This window comes from Oryzias latipes, chromosome 5 (genome assembly GCF_002234675.1).
Source record: "Oryzias latipes chromosome 5, ASM223467v1".
NCBI lineage: Eukaryota > Metazoa > Chordata > Actinopteri > Beloniformes > Adrianichthyidae > Oryzias > Oryzias latipes.
This window is the reverse complement of record NC_019863.2, coordinates 19378528-19400097: the sequence shown is the minus strand read 5'-3', so window position 1 is coordinate 19400097 and position 21570 is coordinate 19378528. Positions and strand designations below refer to the sequence as shown.

Sequence of the window (21570 nt, the reverse complement as noted above, 5' to 3'; positions counted from 1 at the left end):
ACGAGAATATCACTCTCATTACCATTAGAACATCATCAGAACATTCTGCAGAAACCATACCTAGAAACTCAGAACGAGCAAAGAAAAGAACCACATGAGCACCGCTGTCAGGAACTGCAGCTGGACTTTGATGAAAGTCCAGAGATTAAGAACGTGCTGGACTGAGCCCCTAAAGCTACATCAGGCCAGGTCCTAGCAGTAGTTCCATCCCCCCTGAGCCACGCAAACCTTTATTTAGCACTCAGAATAATGCAACATCGTATTTTAAGAATATTTTATTACATCTGTGAAAATCTGCATTTGTCTTCAACAGGTTAAATCCCTACAGTTACATTTAAAATCCGTCTGTACAACAATATTAACACGTAATGAGGAACCTCTTTAAAACTGCTCCTGCAGAGCCTGCTCTACATCAGACGTTAGTGTCTCTCGGAGGACAAACTTTCACTTGGAGCCGTTAGTTTCCGTTTAGTAACAGGTGGAGGACGAGGACACAGCAGCACAAACAGGAGGGTGGTGTTTGGTTGGAGGCCACCTCATCCGTGAGCGTGAAGACGCATCACATCTGATCCCGTGGGGCGACGGGGGCTTACAGCCATCTCCCACCATCTCCTCCCCGCTGAGGTTTCCCCGAGATCGCACGAAGCTGAACATGTTTGGATCCAGCTCAGGGCCATCTCCATCCAACTCCACAGTAAACCGGAAAGTGGGCGGGGCCGATTCAGCCAACAATGGCGTTCAATGTGTGACAAAACTAATCTTTCTGACGTGGAAAAATAGGAATGATCAGAACAGAGGTGAACAATAAATATGAAAAATTGGACTGTCAGTCAGAAGCGATGGGGTGGGGGCATACGGCTGTGTTAGGTAGGAGGGTGCAGTGTGGCGGGCTGAGGTAGAGCGGCTGACACCTCCTGATGGCTGCATGCCAGTACTGAAGCCTGTTCTTTAGAGCCACAACTAAAACCTTCGATTTTGTGTAATAATATGCGTCACATACTCAGTACCAGAACCATTCACAGAAAAACAATAACGAACCCATTTCTGCAGCAGCAATGCAGCATTCCTGAACGGAGCTGTTGGGGAAAACAAACAAATAAAACCGTTACAACGCTCAGTGAGAGACTCATCCGGCGCCTGACCAAGCCGGGTCACGCCGTGAAGATCAGCGTGGAGGGAAACTGGATGCCGCTCTGATGCTCGGATGTGTCCCTTTTCTGTTTTTGTAGGATTATCGTTTTATTACTTTGGAAGAGCCCAAAGTCTATGTTTACGTGACAGCAGGGCCTGATGGAGAGTTTTTATCCAACCCCTTGGTCCTGGTTTGAGACTGCTGGTCTGGATCTGCTGGTGCCTCAGGTCTAGGAGGAGCAGCTGAACAGCAGCTTCAGCGTCCCCCCCCCAGCTTTAAGTAGTCAGTGTCCACCCCCCTTTACAAGTCAGTGACTTTGTTCTCCACAGCAGCGGCTATCTGCTGCAGTCGTAAACCCAGCTGCATCTTCTGGGCCATGGGGTCCTCCTCCAGCGCCGTTATGATCTGGAAGTTCAGACAAACAGCATCACTGACAGGTTTAGAGACAAAGCTACTGCGGGAGGATCAATGACAGAATGAGTCTGGTGGTCAGTTCGGCCCGTCTCCGTTCTGGATTTGCTGCAGGGATGTCACACTGATCTCAGATCTGCTCAAAGCTCCTCATTCAAGAATAAAAACAGAAGAAGAAAATGCCTGAATTCTTTGATCTTTCATTGTTCTCACTTTGATCTTTGTGGTAAACATTTTAAGTCCTACAAAGGGCTGAAATCATATTTACATGCTGAAGATTCTAACAGGATTTCATCTAAATCCATAATTTTTAGGTTTGCTGCTTTGGAATAGAGGAAGAGTATTTTCTCTTTTGTGCTTTTAGATCTGGAAGCTTCATATTTTAGGACAAACATTTAGAATAAGATTAATCATCATCCTAAAAATAATTTTGTTTATCCGATTATTTTGTTTGTGGTTTATACTGATCAGAAATCAGTATAAAGTTGTTGTTTTGTTTTAAACAAACAAAAGTTTTTCAGTTTGGATTATTGTTCGTTTAAAATGGATTGTCCTCACAAGTTCTCCAGTTTCCTAAACACCCACTCTTAAGAAAATTGTGTTTTTACGTGTTCTTATGGCCTTTTTTGGGTCACACCTTCCTGTCCAAATGCTCACATCAGCAAACACTGACGATTGTGTTGGAATGAAATGATCCTCCCACTACCTTCCACCAGGGGGGAGCTCTTCCAGATCGTTTCGATGGGATGTGTCACCAGTACAAACCTGGTCGTAGTACTTGTTGATGTATTTGTAAAGCTCGTGGAGGGCCACCTTGTAGTTCAGACCTCCAGAGTGGTTCTGAAAGACAAAGAGAACTCAAGTGACTGTTGTGTTTCACATACCATGTTTTGGCAGAAGCACTTCCGCCTTCATCAGACTCAACTCCGATGTCGACTCCGATGTCAGGTATGTGAAACACAACAGTGTCTGATAAAAAGTAACCTAAGAAATCATCTAATACATACAGACACTATGAACTTTTTTGAATTTGAACTCAAGTGAGCGGCTGCTCGGACTCTGTCTTCAGGTAATCACTCACCCGGGACAGCTCAGCCAGGGCAGAGTTCATCTCCTGATCGCTGGCAGAGATGGTTTGCCTGATGTCAGCGTAGAACCTGCAACCACAACGACCATCATTAACGGAGTCATGTTTTATGTTTGACATGGAGGTGAATGAGGGTCACAGACCTTTCCACCATCTGCTTGTAGCGGGGGATGTCTCTGGCATACAGCAGCTTGTTGATAGGAGAATCCTGTTTTCCAGAGAAGATTTTTTTTAAATAAATCAAACCTGTCTGTCCGAATGTCCAGAAGAAGCTGCACCATCTCATAACTAAGTGACACTGACCCGCCCTAGCTTGTGCTCTGCGATGGTGCACGAGTCCATGAAGGTCTGAGCGATGACCGACAGCACAGCGTCAACGTGGTCAGACGCCTGGACATCAAAGATAAACTGAGGGTTCTTGATGATGTTTATCCAGAAGCGCAGCGGGAGGCTGTAAAAAAACAGGGGGAACCTGAACATCACGCAGTCCCAGATAAGCAGGAGTTCACCTGGACACTTGGTACCTGTTGGTCTTCCAGATGTGGATGGTCTCAGGGTCTGTGATGCCATGTTGGCCCGCCTGGTCATCCAGCAGATCAAAAAAGTATTTAACAGCCAGCGGGACGGGGCGGCTGGTGCTGAGGATCACCATGAATAGATCATCGACAAACTTCTGAAGCGTTCCCTGAGAAACAAAAAGGAGGACGGATCAAAGGTCACGTTTAGAGTCTCCCCGTCTTCCTCACATAAAGCTAGACACAAACCAGGGAAGAGAAATTTAAACCCAAGCAAGCTGCTATTTAAGCGATGACATAAGAAATACATCAGAATAGCAACGACTGGGACACCTGTAAACAGCCGTTTTTGGACATCATTGGCAAAGCTTGCATTCCAACTGCCCCATAGGGGGAATAGGGGCCGTCTGCAGGTTGGAAATGTACGGGACAGGAAGGTGGCACGAAAATATTTTATGCACATTTTTCCCTACAGGCATGGTGCGGGCGACTGGTCATAGTGAACACTTGAACACCTATGGGTGAAGTAGGCGAGACGGAGGCATGTGAAAGATTTTTCATGTTTTTCAACCTCCCCAAAAACCTGCGAACAGCGCATGCATCCCGTGTGTGCAGCATTTGGTAAAGAGCCAGTATGAGCACCTTACTACCAACGACTAGAGCGTGGCGTAAGGGGCACCGTACCATAGTATCCCCCATACGTCATAAGTGAGTGCAAGTTGGGTTATCCTTCCAAATACTTCACGATACCTTTACCGCACGCAGAACAACAGCACGTACCATTTTCAAGAGGTCCCTTAAAGTGGTCACATGAGCTTCAAGAGAACTACACCTGCGTTCCACTTCAGATGCAGCCGCTCCTGTCTACGACCCTCCATGGTCCCGGACAACTCAAAAACCCGCAGCAGCTGTATGCGTCATCCCCTATACAGCTTTATGCCTTCTTTAGACATCGTGTCTGACTTTTCTGGGGCGGCAGTGGCTCAGGTGGTTGAGCAGGTCGATCCTCGCTCCCCCCGGCCAACTGTGGCCGGGGGGAGCGTCATAGCGCTTACAAAGCACAGAAAAATCCAATCCATTATTGCTATTATTTTCCAATTTGTCCCCAATTTCAAAAAGTGACCCTATCCTGTGGGGATTTGGTCCTCCCCTCTGGATCTTCTGCATGTGTACATCCACATCTTTGCTGGTGTTGCTTTTATTTGATCAACTTGAACCAAGATCTAGTGCAAAAGCTGAGGGTCCACCTCACTCTTTAGTCGGAAACTCTTTTGGATTCAGTTGGAGCTCAGCCTTAGTCCGTAACAAACCACAGACACCTGCTGTCATCCCGGAGTCTGTCGTGGACGTGTGCACTCACGTCTGAGTGGACGGATGTCGTGTCTGTTCAGTACCTTCATGGACAGCAGACGGGTGAGGTAGATCTCTGGTATGGCCTTGGCCCTCTCCCGCTCCCTCAAGCTGCCTCGCCGGTGTTTTGGCAGCTCAGGCTCCTCACTGGCCTTCACCAGGTGCCACAGCCGGACGCCGCCTTCATCTGCGTCCTCGAGCATCGGTGTCTCTGAACACACAAGATGTCCATGTGATTGACTGAGAATTTCCGTTTCACCGTTACTCGCCTCCAGGTAGAAACACAGAGATTAAAGGGGCTCACTCTCTCCAGCTATGTAGTCGTGGTTGTCATGGTGGAGATTCTTGGTGTGGCGAGGGACCAGAGCTACTGTTGCTCCATCTGGGACCTGATGAGCACCAGGAAAGACCCATGTTCAAACTGTTTTGGTAATTTCGTTCTCCCTGTCCTCCTGCAGCATTTCTGGCCTCACCTTGTAATGCTGCAGAGTGTTCAGCCGTTTCCAGCTCCCCTGAATCACAGAAGTTAAGTCCTCGTCTGACAGGATGAGATGACCCGCAACGCCGGACCTCCACTCTGAAAACACCATCCACACATATCAGTAAGGGCTCCACAATCAACAAATATAGGTACAACCCACATACACTTTTCTTTCATGAGTCTACTAAGTAGCTGTTAAGAAAACAGCAATTTCTTTTTTAAAATAATTAGCTGCAAGATTATATTCAAATAACAATTTACTCCATTGAACAAGAAAATCAAATCATCTTGTTTGAAGATGATGCAATGACTTATTTACAAAATTAGACTACATTAATGCAAATTCAGATTTGGTGTCAGGAAAAAAAAAAGTGTTTTTTTTTTTTTAATTGCAAGGACTTTTATTCTTGTGGTTAATGGTCATTATGTGGATTTGAAGATATCTTACATTTATATGTGTTGATTTATCGTTAGCCATATCAGATTTCTTCTGCCATAAAATTCAAGTTTTTGTCAAAAAAAGAAGAAAAACAATCGTAACTAATATCATGTTTCTATATGTAGCGTAATCTCAATCTCGCGATAATAATAATGCCAAAAACAAAACTAACAACATTGTCAATAAACATTAAAAACAAAAAAAGATAATAATAATAGATAATAATGGATTGTGCTTTTCCAGACGCTGAAAGCGCTTACAGTGTGTCCATTATTCATTCACTCCTCATTCATTCTTGGTGATGGTAACTACTGTTGGAGCCACAGCTGCCCTGGGGCAGACTGACAGAGGCGTGGCTGCCAGTTTGAGCCTACGGCCGATCTGACCATCACCGGGATCATTCATACACATCCACACACCAGTGGATCCTCACTGGAGGCAGGGAGGGTGAAGTGTCTTGCTCAAGAACACAAGGACAGTTGGCTGGTGGAAGTTGGGATCGAACCGCCGACCCTTTGATCATTGGACGACCCGCTCAACCGCCTGAGCCACTGCCGCCCACAAGATACATAGTCGAAATAAAATAAATTACATTGAATTAACAACTGGGAATGCTTTTAGAAAAGATTGACTGGAGTGGGTCTTTAAACAAAAAGGTGTCCCAGAAGATTTAATATCCACCTACAGGGGGCGCACCGTACTGAAGAAACACAGAGAAGCTCACAGATTCCTGTATAAAGCATAAAGGCCCGTACACACCGGGACGAATATTCGACAGGCGTTATTCACCAGCGTTTTTCGCCACGTTTTTTGTGTTCACACCCAGGCAATTTTCGCTGACGATGAGTGGAGTGAACATGCAATTTCATTCCCTGACATTAGATGGCGCTTAATGTAAAACAGAAATACTCCTGTACACAAGGTGGCGCTGCGCAACTTTACGCTTCTTAAAGTCGCTTTTCACTCAGAAGAAGAGAGCAAGTATTTACGTGCTTGTCAGAATCAAACAAAGAAAACATGAATATTTCAAGCACCAGTAGCTCCAACTGGTGCTTGGTTCGGGGATATTTTAGAATGTCCGTCATTATTGCTTCGCGGCTGTGTAGACGCTACTTGGCGTCTATCTTCTTCGCTGGTATGTGTGCTCAGCAAGGCAGTTTTGTGTTTGAGCGCCCCCAAGTTGTGTTTTACTGTAACTTCAGAAGCTCCAGACACGTGAGCAAAAGCGCCATTCTCATTGGTCGAGTAGATTTCGACGCGATGCGTCGAAAAAAAAAAACGAACCCGAGGCGTTTTTTTTTTTTGACGCTTTAACGCGTGGCGTTTTTTCGCGTCGGTGTGCACACTCTCATTGGTGCCCTTTGTTTAGTCACGAGGCGTTAAACGTCGGCGAAAATCGCCGGCGAAATTCGTCCCGGTGTGAACAGGCCTTAAGAGTTGCAGCTGGAGGTGTGTGGTTCCTTACCCAGGTCCAGAGAGTCCACGTGGGGCCGATGGGAGAAGGAGGTGCCCTTGTAGACCTGCTCCAGGAGCTTCTCTTTCACCTGTGTGATGGTGTCACAGTCCAGCACCTTGGAAGGCACCGGCTGAGTCTCGTTCACGCCTCCACCCTGGACCAGCACGTTCAGCGTCTGTAGAGCAGGCGAGGGTAAATATGCGTCATCTGGTGCTCATAATGAGAAGACACTCAGCAGATCTGTGACTCTCCTCACCAGCGTTTTGTACTCCACGTCCTCCCTCAGCAGGCGGTTGTCATTCAGGGTATACTTAGCCTTTCCAGTCACTGCATCCACCGGACCTTTGTCCACCTGGTGCTTTATGGCTCTGAACAGCATGTACAGACCCTCCCCTGCAGAGTCCTGCAGCACAAAATCTCTGAACTCAGCATAAACCCAGAACATGACACACAGAGCAAACAGAACCCAACTGACCCGGAGGAACGTGTAGAGGCAGATGGACATCCAGTTGGTCAGGAGCTTCTCCACTACGGTCTCGGTTCTGAGAAGAAGAACACTGCTGAGTTAGAACACTGATCTGAAGTGACGCTCAGTCTCATCTCCTGGTTTTACCTTCGCAGCATGAGTTTGGGGTTCTTGGCCACGTACTGCTCCACCAGGTCGTTCAGGAGCGTTTTGAGGATGTCGGTGAAGTACTCCAGTTTTTCATGGAGAGCCACAGTCAGCAGCGATGCCACATAGGCCCGGTCCCTGGGAGAGAAGGTACGCTGGCTCTCCAGAGTATGAATGAACTGAGGAGAAAAAAAGGGCAGGTCATTCCCCCTGAAAATGCTCAGCCTGTCCACAGCGTGACATTTCCTTAGTGTGAAGACAACCTTAGTGAGGAAGAGTTTACTGTTGAGGAGGTTGGACAGCTGCACTAGGCCCTGCTCCACCGTCTGCCGCCGGCTCTCCTGAATGTCCAACTCTCGCCTCAGTGGAGACTCCCGGTGGCCAGGAAAGAAGATGCGCTCTGCGTACATTCGGTAGTCAAGGAAGGGGATGCCTGAGCCCACCAGGTCGCTGGACATGTCCATCATCTCCGTCATCAAATCTGACAGAGAGTAATGGGTGAGAGAGGATTCTTCTATCAGTCAAGCTACGTACACACTGGAAAATGACACAGGTTCTAGAACGCACATTCAAGAGTGAGCCTTTAGTGTGGTGTTCACACTGGACAGTGTGTGGAAAGTGTGGAAAGTGGATTCTTCTTCTTTTTCTACTGTTTACTAGCTACATGTCCAGCACCTACAGTTAGAAAAGTCTCAGAAGTTTTTTCTTTCACAGTTTCATTCTGATATATGAAAGACCTGGTGCCATACCATTCATGTCCTCCCTACCTCATTACCAAATCCGAGTCCATGACTGGTCAAACTTTGACCTGGTTTTACTTGGAAAGCGCTTTCAACGCCTGCATGTTTTGTACGTAGAGCCCGAAAACGGTGGTAGAAACCTACGTAGCTACATGTAATGGCGAGAGTTTTAATCCCTCCTTTCCTGATCTCATCCTTTTCATGCGTCAAACAAGCTGGCTCTTACCTGTGAACTCCTTCTTGCAGCGGTCCCTCACACTCGTCTCCAGGTTCTCCAGCTGGATCTGGACCTTCTTGTAGTCCCTCAGAGCCTGCTTACTCTTCCTTCTACAGAAACCAGAGCAAATCAAGAGTCAGATGTTAGCCTCCTGTTTCCACACTGCAAAAGATGCTTTTCCAGAAGGGATTTTAGTATCAGAAATTCTGTCTTTCCGAGATTATTTTCTTTATTTGAATAATCTCATTGGTGACAAACAACAAACACTGACCTATAGATGAGCACAATAATGAGGACAATGAGCGCAACAATAGAAGCTCCAACTCCAACTCCAATCTGAGCCTCCAGAGGAAACGTGGCCAAGCTGAGAGTATCATACTGCACTTTGCCAAGAGAGAAGTTCTTGTTTCCCATTTGGACCTGAAACACACATCCTAAGTTAGGCTCTTATGGGAGAAAAAACTGTTGTTTGTCTGTGAGCATAAAAGGAAGGACTCACCGTGAATTCAGGAAGCTGGTCAAACACCTCGCACTTCTTGCAGTTGGGCCCGGGTCTGAGCTGCTGGGGCGGCGGCTCACAGTACAGGTGGTTTCTGGTCAGGGTCTTCACAGCACACACAACGTCCCCGATCAGAACCACCACCTCCTCTTTGCTGATGCCTAGGTCTAGGTTGTCGCCCTGAGAAGATCAAGACTGGCTTAGGAAAACATCAGCTTCATAGCCGGTTTGTAACATCAAACCTCCCCAGCATCATGAAGCTCGAATATAAGAAGATATCTGACACGTTTCACTAAGAAAAACAGAAAAGCCTCAAATGCACTGCAAACTGAAGTTAAGTTTAATGAAGGAAAAAAAACCTGCAGGTCCAATTTCTATGCAAAGTTGAAATAATTCCCAATAATTTAGTAATTCCTTCTAATTTAGTAATTCAGTAATTCCTTAGAATTTTACCTCTTAGTTGTGGGCAGGAATGTTGGCATAGAGCAACCCCACCCGCCTTACCGTGAGCTCTCTGTGTACACGTTCTCCTGCTAGCTTACAGCCCCTAACACTCCAAACCTAATATTACTGTTAGAACAAGAATGGCGATCAATATTGGAGCTATCCAACCGTACAGTTTTGAGCTAGATACCAGCTCGGACGCGGAAAACAAAGACATTCGTGGATCTAGTCGTCTACAAGTGGATGCATCAGAATGGAGCGGAGCAGGGAGCCTGTGGTCTGCCCAGAGTATTTTCTTCATAAAGTGAATTTTTTATCTGCTCCAGATTCACAAAAGTTTGAATAAAAATACTCAAAAATGCAATTTTAAGCGTAATTTTCTTCATATATGAACCCATCATGTTAAAAACGCCAAAAATTCAATTTTCATCGGAGTGGATATTTAACATCCCATATATTTTTTTGCCGAAAAATTCCTGGTAAGTTTGATTAGATGACAGATCTACTTTTCATGTTGTTCACGTTGATATTAAACTGCCTAATTCGGAAAAATTCTACACATCTAATGATTCACAGATGAACTTCAACGTTTTCATGGAGGCTCTGGTTCGTGGACCTGCAGCTGATCCAACAGCTGCAGCTTTGGCTGAGGGGGGGCGTGTCTTTGCTAATGACAATGGGGACTGCTTGCCACGGTAACTTCCTGCCAGCACGGTCTAACTGACCTCCAGCTGGATGAAGCTGCCAGGGTTGTAGCGGTACGCCTTCAGGGGGTTCTGCTGGTTCAGTGGCTGCAGAACCGGGCTGGGCTGGTAGCTGAAGGGCTGCGGGCTCAGAGCGTTGAAGTCGAAGCGCAGACTGTCCAGCAGAAACTCCACCCTAAACTTTGACCTCAAGATAGACTCGTCCACGGCGGGGGAGTAGCAGAGCATGAGGGAGGAGGAGTTCACCTTACAGCGCTCTGTGAACTGGTGAAGAAAAGAAGGAATTTGTGGTTAAAGAACTCTTGTTGTCAACATATAACCTACAGCGACCAGAACCCACCTGTTTAACGGAACAAAGCGGGTCACCTTGACACCCGGTGTCAGGAGACGAACTGGTCAGCCTCCTCTTCTGCCTCCTCTGAGTCTGGCTAACGGGGTAGGAGACCACCATGTGTGGCTCCTGAACCACGTCCAGGTTCTGGCCGTGAACGATTATTAGTCGACCCCCACTAACAAAGAAGCAGACAGACACATGAAGATCCCTGCAAACTAGGATGAAGTTGAGAAGATAAAGACTTGCACTCTCACTCAATGAAGCTCTTGGCCGGAGCTGCGCGTGTGACGTTGGGGTTGGGGGTGTAGCGGTAGGAGGAGGAGTGTAGGTGGCGCTGGTGGCTGCCATAGTGAAGTGTGACCCGGTGCTCTCCAGTGGTGTTGCTGCTGCCTGTTCTGCAGACGACGCTGGAGCTCTGGATCTCAGAGATGCTGAGGAGACACAGGAAGTGAGTCAGGAACCGTCAGATCAGCATGAAGATGACACCCGTTGATCCCAGTCTCACATTTCACATGGGACCCCTCCCACAGTGACGGTAAGGTCAGACGGGAGCCCCGTCCGCAGGTTTCGGCCTGTGATGGTCAAAGATATTCCTCCTGCCTTTGGGCCCCTCTCAGGTGTCACCCCCATCACAGACGGGTCCTGGGATGAAAAAATTAATTTGTAAAGTATTAAGGATTAAGAAAACGAGGATTAATGAACATATTGTGAATCATGGAGGACTTTCCTACTAATTTTCCTCTGCCTGGAAGCTGTGACATCACTAACATAGATAATCTTTATTGGACAAAAAACATGAAAGGAAAATATAGAAAAAAAACCTACTCTGATTTGATTTTTTATGGAAACCTGTTCAAACTGACCATCTTTGACATTTAGTAAACTAACACAGGATAGTGCACAGAACAGATGTTCAATAAATATCCCTGATTTCACTACAATCCTTTATTGGGGAAGAAAAAGGGACGTAATGCTGCCCCTACAGGCAAACGTTGACATTACACGTGATGTTCTTTGCTCTAGAACAGGGGTGTCAAACTCATTTTGTTTCGGGGGCCACATTCAAGGCTTCTGATCCCAAGTGGGCCGGACCAGTAACATAAAAGCAAAAAACAGGTTTTTTATTTTTTTACTGAAAAAATGCCAACATTGTAGTCTAATCACTTATTATTATACATTCATTTGCAGAGGCCAATGGATCTCAAATAAAATGCATTTCACTTTTAAAAAATTGGTGTATTCAATTTTTTAAGGACTGAAAAATTTATATCTGACACTGAAGCAATCCAAATAATAAACTCAAGACGGGCTACGGAAAAAAATGAAACACCTTCCTAAAATCTAAATGTGCAACTCAATGAAAAATTAAACTACCAGTAAGCTAAACTTGCAAACATTTGTGAATATAAGAATTTGGAGTTAAACTCCCTTTCTCTCCTGAAACTTCACTCGGCCATCAATAACAGGATTCAAATCCTGTGCAGAAACCCATTTACCGTCATTCAAGTGTGCAACACACAATGAAATATTCAAGAATCTTTTCCTGGTTTGCTGCCTGAATTTTGTAGCAACACCTGCCTTCTTCCTGACCTTTGATGGAGCGCCATCAGTGACCAGACTGACACCATGTGACCAGTTCACTCCAACATAGTCTGGTGCAATAACTACAGAGCTGACTATGTCAACAGCTGTTGTTGTGTCCATCAACTCAAGAAACTCTACTGTGACGTTTCCTTAACACCTCTAATAAATATGCACAGTTGTGCAATATCTGTATCCAAAAATGTGACCAAAAATGCAATAAATGACTGGATTCCTTCATTTGGCCGCCCAAGTCTCCTCAGAGATGCTGTATCTGTAATCAAAATCCTTGACAGACTCATGCTAGCAAAGGTTGACTGCTTTTTTGGGCACAAGACTTTTGCAGCCTTCAGCCTTTTTCAATAAGTTCACTATTCGAAAATGGTTTGGATGTTTGCTCCAACTTATTTGCAATAAGGTAGCTAGGTGTCACTGCTCCATCACTGGTGTCACGGCTGCGGAAAATGCAGACGGTTGTTTATCAGTCCAGCTAATAGTTGGTAAGTCTTCTCTTTTCTTAACTGCCCCTGCTTATGGTTAAACTGTTCTTTACATAAATAAAACTTTGTCAATTTTCCTGGAAAGCTCAGCACTCCACTTCAACCTTTTTTTTCTTTTTGACAACATTTTGGTCATTAGGGAGTCACTACTGATCAGTCTTATAGCATTGCAAAAGCGGTGGGGCTCACGAGGAACCAAACTAGATCTTACACAGACGCAGAGCTGTTAGGTTTTGCTTATGGCACATGCAGAGATATGCTGTTTCACCTGTTTTGCTTTTCCTATGCTCCCCCTAGTGGCGGGATTGCGCATTTTGGTTATTTCTTTTAAAAAACATTACATACTCTCCACAGGAATGGACTAGAAACGTGCTTTTTTTTAAAAAAAACATCCTTATAATTTTTACTCTTCATGACTGGGCCGGATTAAACCATTTTGTGGGCCGGACACAGCATGCCGGCCGTATGTTTGACACCCTTTCTCAGAACCATTGCAGCTCTGCAAACACTATGTCCTAAAAAACTTTAACTTTAACTAAAAACTGAAAAGACCATTGTGAACGCTTTTACAAAATAGATCAGCAGATGCCCCTTTTAATCTGACAAACCTGGTAGCTGAAGGTCTGCGAGGACAGGCTGCGCTCTCCTCCGTTCACCCACACCGAAACATATCCCACCTTCTCTCCTTGACTGGGTTTGGTTCTGCACACGATCCTACAGGATGAACAGCCGCCTGTGTGTTTTCTACTGATGCCAACAGAGTTTCTAATTCTTAAAAAATGTTCATGTAAACCTCTGAAACTGCTGGCTGCGTACCTGGAAGAGACTTGGTACAGTTCTGGGATGACAGTGCAGGGTTCCCCTGCCACCAACACAGAGTCCAGGACGTCTGTGGGCTTCTGGCCCAGGTTGGAGCCCGAGATGGTGACCAGGGTTCCTCCCTCCAGCAGACCAGACAGTGGCTCAAACTGAAGGGACGAAAAGAGGAGCCTTGCAGGAACTGAAGAACCCAATGTGCGGCTTTGCTTTCAATAATGTCAGCAACCTGACAACCTGATTGATCCTAGTCCACATCAGCATCTTTCCCAATCGGAAATGGGTTTATTTCAACCCAAAAAAACAAAAATGAATTGAAGCTCATGACTCACCGAGTGGATGACAGGGGCGGGACATGTCTCTGCAGCTGCACTGCATGACTTTGAATACAAGCAACTGGGCTGAGCCCCCCCACACCACACACAGCTGTACTTTGGGTCCGCTGTGCGACAGCGACTGCAGTCTGATCGGCCCACAGAGCAGCTGTACAGAGTTACTGAGGACAGGAAAAACAAGCTTTTAATGCTACAGCCACAACCTCTGACAGGAAAAGTCCCGATCTGAAGAGCTCACCGTACAAATCCGGAGAGCTGTCCACGTGAAAAGTGTTCCTCCTCTTCACATACACCATGGCTTTGTACTCCTCCACAGGAGCGGAGTACGTTAACTGCAGCAGCAAATAAAAACAATTTTCATTCAGACATCAATGCTAAGGAAAAGGGTTTGACTCCCTGGATTAAAGCTGATCATCAGCGATGGACATTTGCACAGAAAAAATCCTAACAGGATTTATTCCAATGGCAGATTCCCACTGCAGCAATTTGCTTAATCTAATCCAACATCTTAACTTTCATTCAGATTAGATTAAGTAAAAAAAGACTTTGAGCACTTTTAGAAAATCTGACCTTTAGGGACAGAAATACTTGAGTTTTACAATAATAAAACACCAATTTCGCCTCAATCAATAGTAGATTTTTGAGATCATACTGAGTTTACTGAGGGAAGAATTTCTATAAACTCTGACAATTTATCTGTCTGTAATAAATATCTAAAACATTTTTAACCCCAATCTGTCTCCCTCCAGTGAAACTGCTGTTTCAAAGTTAATTCATGATCCAAGAACTGTGAGTTGCTGTTTTATGATGTCATCCTGGTTTACTACTGTATCATTTAATTTGCAGATGATACAACAATTAGCATCACGGTGGAGGAAGGGGCCCCTTACAGAGCAGAGGTTTAAAACAACAGCCAGAGGACATAAGGACTCATTTTGGACTACAAAAAGATGGTTGTCACCCTTTTTTCTCTCTCTGGAGACAGGCTGGAGAGAATCAGGAGCTTCAAGTTTCTGTTGACAATTTCACATGAGCAGAAAACACATTAACAGATGCTCTACTCTGAAGAAAAATAGCCCCCTTAAACTTTCTCTTACCCCACCATTGAGGCATCTGCCTTCAACTGGCTCCCAAATCTCACTGCACCTATCCCTTACAAGCCTTCCTGTGGGTAGATTGTGTCTCATACATGTATTACGGTACTTTACTTTTTAGATACAGTGTTTCCTTGCTATATCCCGGTTTACCTTTCACAGTCTTGCTGTTTTGCTTTCTTTCTGTGGAATTTTGCATGCCTCTTCTTTAAACGGTGCGCTGTGTTCTGCGCCGTGATTGGCTGGAGACCTTGTTAATCAATCTCCTCTATGCTGTGTCTGTGGTATGAGCAGCTCTCAAAATCGACATAAATCTCCAATCGAGAGCAGATCTTTGTTTTTTTTCTTAATGCTGGATTTATTTTTCTACAAAGGTTTGAGCTTTGAAAGTTCAAATAAGAGAGAAACGTGTAAAAATGTTCATATTTGTCTGAGAAAAGTGTAGAAAGTGTGTAGTGGGCCTTAAAACATTTCGGGTGAATAAACAAAAAGGAAAAGTGTGAGTGGAACCTCACAGAAACTCCAGTTTATCTGGTTTAAATTGGGGTTCAATGGTACCCTGGTGGACAGAGCCAGAACAACATGCCAGCTCCTCAAACCTTGTGCTGCTGACAGGTGATGAAGAAGCTGGAGGGATTCACGTAGTCGGCCTCAACAAAGGCGTCAACAACCACCGTCTGACCCTCAATGATCAGCACACACTCGTACTCCAGCATTGTGTCCTGAACACACACAAACATAAACATTTCTCACGTCTAAACACAGACAGGCGCATGGCTTAAAGGTCTGCACTTACCTGGTAGAGATGCAGATTGCGTGCCAGTAACGTGATCTTCTTCTCCACGTGAACAGGCAGCAGAGACGACCCCAGTACCTTTTCAACGCACGGACACGCTGAGGAGCCCCAGCTGATGAAGGAGCCTTCATCACCCTGAGGGGCAGCATGGGAATGTGAGAAACATTTATTTCGGTTATGTTAAACAAACAAACTTAAAAACATCAACATAAACATTGACACTGATCAATGTCAACATAAACATTGGGAAAAAAATAAAATAAAATAAAAAAATAGCATAAACATTGAACAAAATTAACCAAAAAAGGTGTTGGGTGAAGCCAAGGCTTATTTCCCCAACCCTGAATACAAACATCACATCTACCTACAAATTGTTAGAACCTTAAATCAGAAAAGGAAAAAAGAAGAGGAAAAAAACAAAACAAACACTTCTCAAAATGACCTCACAACCACCAAAGTCTCTCAGTCCAGAAGGTATTTTTGAAACATTTTAACTTTATACATTTTCTTAAAGTGAAGTTTGGATTTTGCATTTTTCAGTTCGTCTGATAATAAATTCCACGTGTTGACCCCCTGAACAAAAATACAATTCCTTAATGCATTAGTTCTGACCACTTTCTTTTTAAACATATCTTTACCTCGAAAATCATAATTATTAACTTTTATTTAGAACAAACTCAGTATTTTGGCAGGTACACATTGTTTTTTAACTTTAAACATAAAAATTCCAGTACTAAGATCAACTAAATCAAAAAAAATTTATTGCCCTTAATTTAGGAAATATTTGTTTTGTGGATTGATTGGATGAAGAGTGATTTACAATTCTAATTGCTTTTTTTGCAGAATAAAAATATGTTTTGTATTTGACTTGTAACTATGCCCCCAGATTTCTAAACAATAGGTCAAATAAGGAATTATGAGGGAACAATACAGAATATACAATGTAGCTGTGTTTAAAAAATATTTGACTTTATGTAGAATGGCTAATGATTTGGACAATTTAGAGAGAACATAAGTTATGTGTGGTTTCCATGATAATGTATGATTCAAAATTACTCCCAGAAATTTTATTTCATTTACTCTTTCAAGAACAACATCCTCAATTTTTAACTCAGAGATGTTTTCCCGTTTTCTATAGCCAAATATAATGTACTTGGTTTTATTTTTATTTAAAGACAGTTTGTTTGAATCGAACCAATCATCATCTTCATCTTACAAAACCTTTGTTCTGGTGCAGCTTCATCCTCTCCTCAATACTTTATCAAGTAGAAATTATCTGCCCTTTTTATTGAATAGCAGGATTCAAATTAATTAAAAAGGAACATCCCTGAAGACCACAACTTCAGATGGAAGTGACTCCTAAACTCTTTTTTAGCTTTAAACACACAGGGCGTTCACACTGCAGCATTTAGTCCCAGCAGTTCTTTTCAAGTTGTTGAGAAATGAAAGCCCTCCCTGTTAGATCTGAAATGTTACAGACAGATTTCACACAGAACAGATAAACATCTTTACATTAACTAACATTTTACCTGATGAACTGTGATCCCACTTTGAGAGATGAAGAAGTTTCAATAACAGACCACAAATAAATAAAGAGGAAAGACTCAGTCAAGCACAGAACAACATCTGAAAGCAAACATTGGAAGAGGAGGAGAAAGGAAGCCTGATGAAGCCAAGATGTTGTTTAGAGTTCAAAGGTGTTATCCATCAGGCAGAAACGGTTTCCCACAGGGGGCGGGACTTCCTGTTTGCCCAACAGCAGAATGGGAAAGTTCTGTGATTGGAGTCCACTGAAGCAAGGGCTGAAGAAGAATGACAGAAGAGGGCGGAGCTTAACTCACCGGGAGGAAAGTATCATCCGGGTCGTTCTGGTAGTCCAGTTCCAGTTCTGCTTCTAAGTCCACTGGCTGAGGGTAGGAGGGCAGTCCGGGGTCCACTTCCCCATCACCGGACAGTACGGTTGGGGCTAAAAACGTATCGTTTTCCGCTGGCCCTGCAGGCTCAGGGGGTGATGGGGTGAGGGGAGCCTCTTCCACAGAGCGGGTTGTCATTGGGAGGCTGGTGGAGGTGGCCCCCGGCATTGTAGTGGGGTCAACATCTCCACTCAGTCCGTCGCTGGGCCGAGCCACCTCTGTTGTTACCATCACGACACCGGGAGTGTCAGCAGGGCTGCTCTGAGTGACAACTACGAGTTCATCAGCGACAACAACACTGCCCCCTGTGATGACAGAGGGTGGTGCAGCTGTGACAGGTGGAGGAAGACTGGAGCGCCCGGGGGGCAGAGGAGGGGGCAGCGTGGTTAGCTCAGGGATGAAGGCTGTGGTGGGCACTGGTGGGCTTGTTGCTGTGGTGACAGGGCCTGTTGTTATGACTTTAGCGGGTTTGGCTGTGGGAGGAGGGGAGGTGGGGAGTTTGAACTGATGGAAACATAAAGGTGGTGGGGGGGAACAAGGGGAGAGGAAACAATAACTTAATAAAAAATAAAGCAAAATCGAGTTAAAATGATAAATCTATTTACTAAATGTATTTTTGGACAAACAAATTAATGATAAATTATAAAAAAGATGAAGTTAGACAAACAATAATGTTAAATAAAATAGTTGACCATCCTGATCATAAGGTCTGTTTTTTCTGCTCATTATGCTCAAGCCAGTGTTACAAGACTAAAGTGGCTAAATAAAATGCACCAAATGTATTCCTAAATGTGTAGCTTTTCTTGTGTCATCTCATTGCAAGTCTGTTGGATGACTATTATTTAACAAAAAAAGGATGGATGGGTTAAATGATGAATTTGACATAAGACAACAAAAAGCCAAACTGACAATGATCTACTTTCACTGCAAAGATTATAAATCTCAGTGATTATATTTGTCTATTTTTCGGTCAAAATCACCCTTTACACTAGATTTAAGGATAAATGACTGAACAGGTAATGTCTTAGAAACTTTGTAAAGAAAAAGATATTCAATACAAATACAATGTTGTATATCAAGTAAAAAAAGGTTAGTTTGATTCAAATGTAAACAAATGTAATGAGGTTTCCTTATGTAGTAAAAAGAACAAACAAACGACTGAGGGTTTTTTTTGGAGGAAGAACGTGAAGGAGCCTAAACTTTGGGGGAAGTGCATGTTTTCCAGGTTCAGGATGACGAGCTGAAGTGCCACGCTTCATTCCGGCGCAAAACGCCAAAAACAGCAAGTGTCCAGTTTGACTCCAGGGAGTTATTTATGAGGGAAATCTCTGCTGTGATCTTTGTCTCTAAAGCCTAGAGCTCAGGAACGTGTATGTATTGAACAAACACAGCATTTTAAGGAGAGAATGTGTTCAAAGGCCCGCAGATCCCACAGCGTCCTGTGATTCTGGGACTTACGTGTTGGTTGTAGATGATCACGCCCTCCCCACAGACAGACTTGTGTGTGCACGAGTGCTGGTGAACGCACCAGTTACAGCCCCATCTGCTCAAAACACATCTGTGACAACTAAACACACAGAAAAGAACACATACAAATGTGTCAGAGATGGAAACAACTGTTTTTCAAGAACATGAAACCTTTCACTGAAAAAGTGTAGGCTGTAAATCTGAAAGGAGGATGTTAGTAAAGACAAAAAACAAACCCATTAGGCATCATTGATTTGCTGGATACACCTGATCCAGGTAGTAGGACCAGGATAAAGAGTTACAGAGGAGAAACTCACGGTTGGCTTCCTGACAGCTGCTTCACAGCTGTGCAGTCGAAGAAGGTGAAGTCTTTCGCTGCGACGACAACGTCCCCAAACCGCAGAGACAAGGTAACGACAACAAAATCTGTAGACGAACGAGAACGAAGGTTGAGCCTGCAGGACGTCTACAGACAAACAAAGCAGGACGCCGATCACAACGGATTCCACAAAATAAAATTCCAAACGAAATTTTTCCATTGGAAACATTTTGTTCTTACGCATCTGATCCCAGCTGATCACAACCAACAATTAAAACGAATGGATAAAGCTGAACAACAAAGTTGCTCAGAAGTTCTTGAAGTTAGTAACTGAAAAACTTCAGCAACTTCAGTTTCCAGATTTAAAATCAAATAAATCAATTGTTCTTGATAAAACCTCGTCTTCACTGCAGCAACTCATTTGAAGTTTATGGTTACCAGTATTTGATTTTTATTTTCGATTTGATTTCAAAACCAAATTTTTTTCTGGAAAATACAAAATCAGTTAAACGATTTGGGAAATGTTCTTTTACCTTCCTCTGCATCTGTGAATAACAGTTTTAAAAACGGGAAAGTTGTGGAAGAATTATGAAGGCTTTGTTAACATGGAAATGCAACAACAGGTTCAAAACTAGGGTTCTGTCACTCAGCTGATCCAAGAAAATCCATCGGAACATAGGAACCGAGGTTTAGTAACCAGGTTCCCTTTGTGGAGTCACAAAATTGGAGACCTTCTCTTATTGCTTCAGTTTTTATCTCAATAAAGTTCATAGATCATGATATAAATGTGCGGGTGAAACAGATTCAAGGGCAAAATGGTCCTAATCCTGAAAACTGGTCCTAAACCCATTAGTTCCCGTTAGAACTGGGTTTAGTGGACTCACCTTGTCGCTGGGGCACTGAAGGGATCCTGCTGCTGTCAGGAGAGCGGCAGCTGATCCCGCGGTCTGTGAGGACGGCGGGACTCCTGACGTCCCGAAAGAAGCAGGAATACGATTCCCCCTTGTCTAACACGGGGAGTCCAGGAACAGACAGGAAGACCTGAGGACCAAAACGTGCTCCATCATCCTAATGCGCTTCTTTTCATTTCCAGTTTGTGCAGAAAAAGAGAGGACTCACCGGCCTGCTCTCCTCCCTGCTGACGTTGGATGGGTTTAAGTCGCTGATGTACAGACAGTGCTGCTCCATGTCGAAGCTCCACAGCCACTGACCTGGCTGACCCCCCCGACTGCACTGAGACTGGAGCGTACACCTGCAGCCAGACACCAGGAGTATAAACAAAACACTGATGCACTGGGGGATGATGGGATACATAAATGCAAGGAGATTACAGGAACTCTAACTTAAATTTCAGGGTTTTTTTGGTAAAATTTCTTGGATTGTGGAAATGAGACTTCTTCTGAACTTTCTGGTACAGTTTGAACTTTGTTAACTTATAAACTTTTACATCTGTAGTGAAAATGCAACCCAAATGTTTTTTATGTTAACTTAAACGAGAAACTCTGCTTTGAAGAGCCTCTGGCGGCGTCTTTGACAGAGTTGCGGTGCTTCACCTCGCCTCCAGGACACACCAGCCGCAGTACGGGTCGTGGGCCTGCAGGCAGGAGTTACAGTCGGGGTTCTGCTGGCACTCAGCCACCGGCCTCTTCTGCAACTGGAAGCAGGACAAAGCCTCGTGTTCAGTCATGCAAACTGTCCCCACTAAGCTCCCCAAATCTGATTACAAACAATAGATGGCCCACATTCCCCAGAGCAACAATGACAATGAAAAAATGAAAGTCCAAATAATCCTTCTGCCCTCATGGAACAAACACTAAGAATGATCTTTTCATTTGGATGGGGCTTGGTACCATGCTGTGCGTCATGATGAAGAGATGCTCTTCACTCTGGTCCAGGATCAGGTCTGAACTGATGGCTGCGTTCTTCTGCACAGACGTGACAGAGTACTCCTCCACCTCGCCGTGCGGCCCAAGGAACACCTGAGGAGATCCGCACAACACTGTCACAGATATGATCACATACAAAATAAACATTTTTGTCCTTCTCTTGGAGTCAATATGTTAAATGTATAGAGAAGATCTGAACTGTTTTATAAGGGATGAGGCAACAGCAAAAAAATATCAAAAACAAAAACGTGTTCATGAACTTTCTGGTATGATTTGAAAAACTGCACACAGAAAACACCCGGAGAATCCAAGAACACATTTCGTTTGGGCTTTTAAAGTAAATTTGACTTTTTTTGTTTGTTTGTTTTGGGTAGCAGTAATTGACAGCGGCCAAAAAAATGCAACGTAAAAACATAAAAAAAGAACATAATAAATAGTATT

At 44.2% G+C, this 21570-nt stretch overlaps 1 protein-coding gene across 4 annotated transcripts in view; it reads right to left on the bottom strand.

The window, feature by feature from the left end:
• Nucleotides 1–260: 260 nt before the first annotated feature.
• LOC101159664 (plexin-B1) overlaps nucleotides 261–21570 on the bottom strand; it is a 64618-nt gene continuing 43308 nt past the window's right edge. For 3 of the 4 annotated variants that reach the window (XM_011475201.3, XM_011475203.3, XM_011475202.3), the window contains exons 5-38: nucleotides 21094–21222; nucleotides 20797–20897; nucleotides 20363–20495; nucleotides 20128–20284; nucleotides 19242–19350; nucleotides 18916–19024; nucleotides 17386–17961; nucleotides 15545–15679; nucleotides 15348–15470; nucleotides 13893–13986; nucleotides 13652–13815; nucleotides 13320–13471; nucleotides 13112–13217; nucleotides 10928–11064; nucleotides 10677–10853; nucleotides 10429–10597; nucleotides 10110–10352; nucleotides 8941–9120; nucleotides 8713–8861; nucleotides 8451–8551; nucleotides 7748–7965; nucleotides 7485–7663; nucleotides 7347–7413; nucleotides 7128–7274; nucleotides 6881–7046; nucleotides 4969–5072; nucleotides 4800–4884; nucleotides 4540–4706; nucleotides 3155–3315; nucleotides 2934–3081; nucleotides 2774–2838; nucleotides 2625–2700; nucleotides 2309–2383; nucleotides 261–1537 (exon numbers count right to left, since the gene is read on the bottom strand). In XM_011475201.3, the coding sequence (XP_011473503.1) occupies nucleotides 1433–1537; nucleotides 2309–2383; nucleotides 2625–2700; nucleotides 2774–2838; nucleotides 2934–3081; nucleotides 3155–3315; nucleotides 4540–4706; nucleotides 4800–4884; nucleotides 4969–5072; nucleotides 6881–7046; nucleotides 7128–7274; nucleotides 7347–7413; nucleotides 7485–7663; nucleotides 7748–7965; nucleotides 8451–8551; nucleotides 8713–8861; nucleotides 8941–9120; nucleotides 10110–10352; nucleotides 10429–10597; nucleotides 10677–10853; nucleotides 10928–11064; nucleotides 13112–13217; nucleotides 13320–13471; nucleotides 13652–13815; nucleotides 13893–13986; nucleotides 15348–15470; nucleotides 15545–15679; nucleotides 17386–17961; nucleotides 18916–19024; nucleotides 19242–19350; nucleotides 20128–20284; nucleotides 20363–20495; nucleotides 20797–20897; nucleotides 21094–21222 (5007 nt within the window). In that variant the 3' untranslated portion in view covers nucleotides 261–1432. The remainder of the gene's footprint in view (nucleotides 1538–2308; nucleotides 2384–2624; nucleotides 2701–2773; nucleotides 2839–2933; nucleotides 3082–3154; nucleotides 3316–4539; nucleotides 4707–4799; nucleotides 4885–4968; nucleotides 5073–6880; nucleotides 7047–7127; nucleotides 7275–7346; nucleotides 7414–7484; nucleotides 7664–7747; nucleotides 7966–8450; nucleotides 8552–8712; nucleotides 8862–8940; nucleotides 9121–10109; nucleotides 10353–10428; nucleotides 10598–10676; nucleotides 10854–10927; nucleotides 11065–13111; nucleotides 13218–13319; nucleotides 13472–13651; nucleotides 13816–13892; nucleotides 13987–15347; nucleotides 15471–15544; nucleotides 15680–17385; nucleotides 17962–18915; nucleotides 19025–19241; nucleotides 19351–20127; nucleotides 20285–20362; nucleotides 20496–20796; nucleotides 20898–21093; nucleotides 21223–21570) is intronic. The other variant, XM_020703328.2, reaches the window with a different exon arrangement.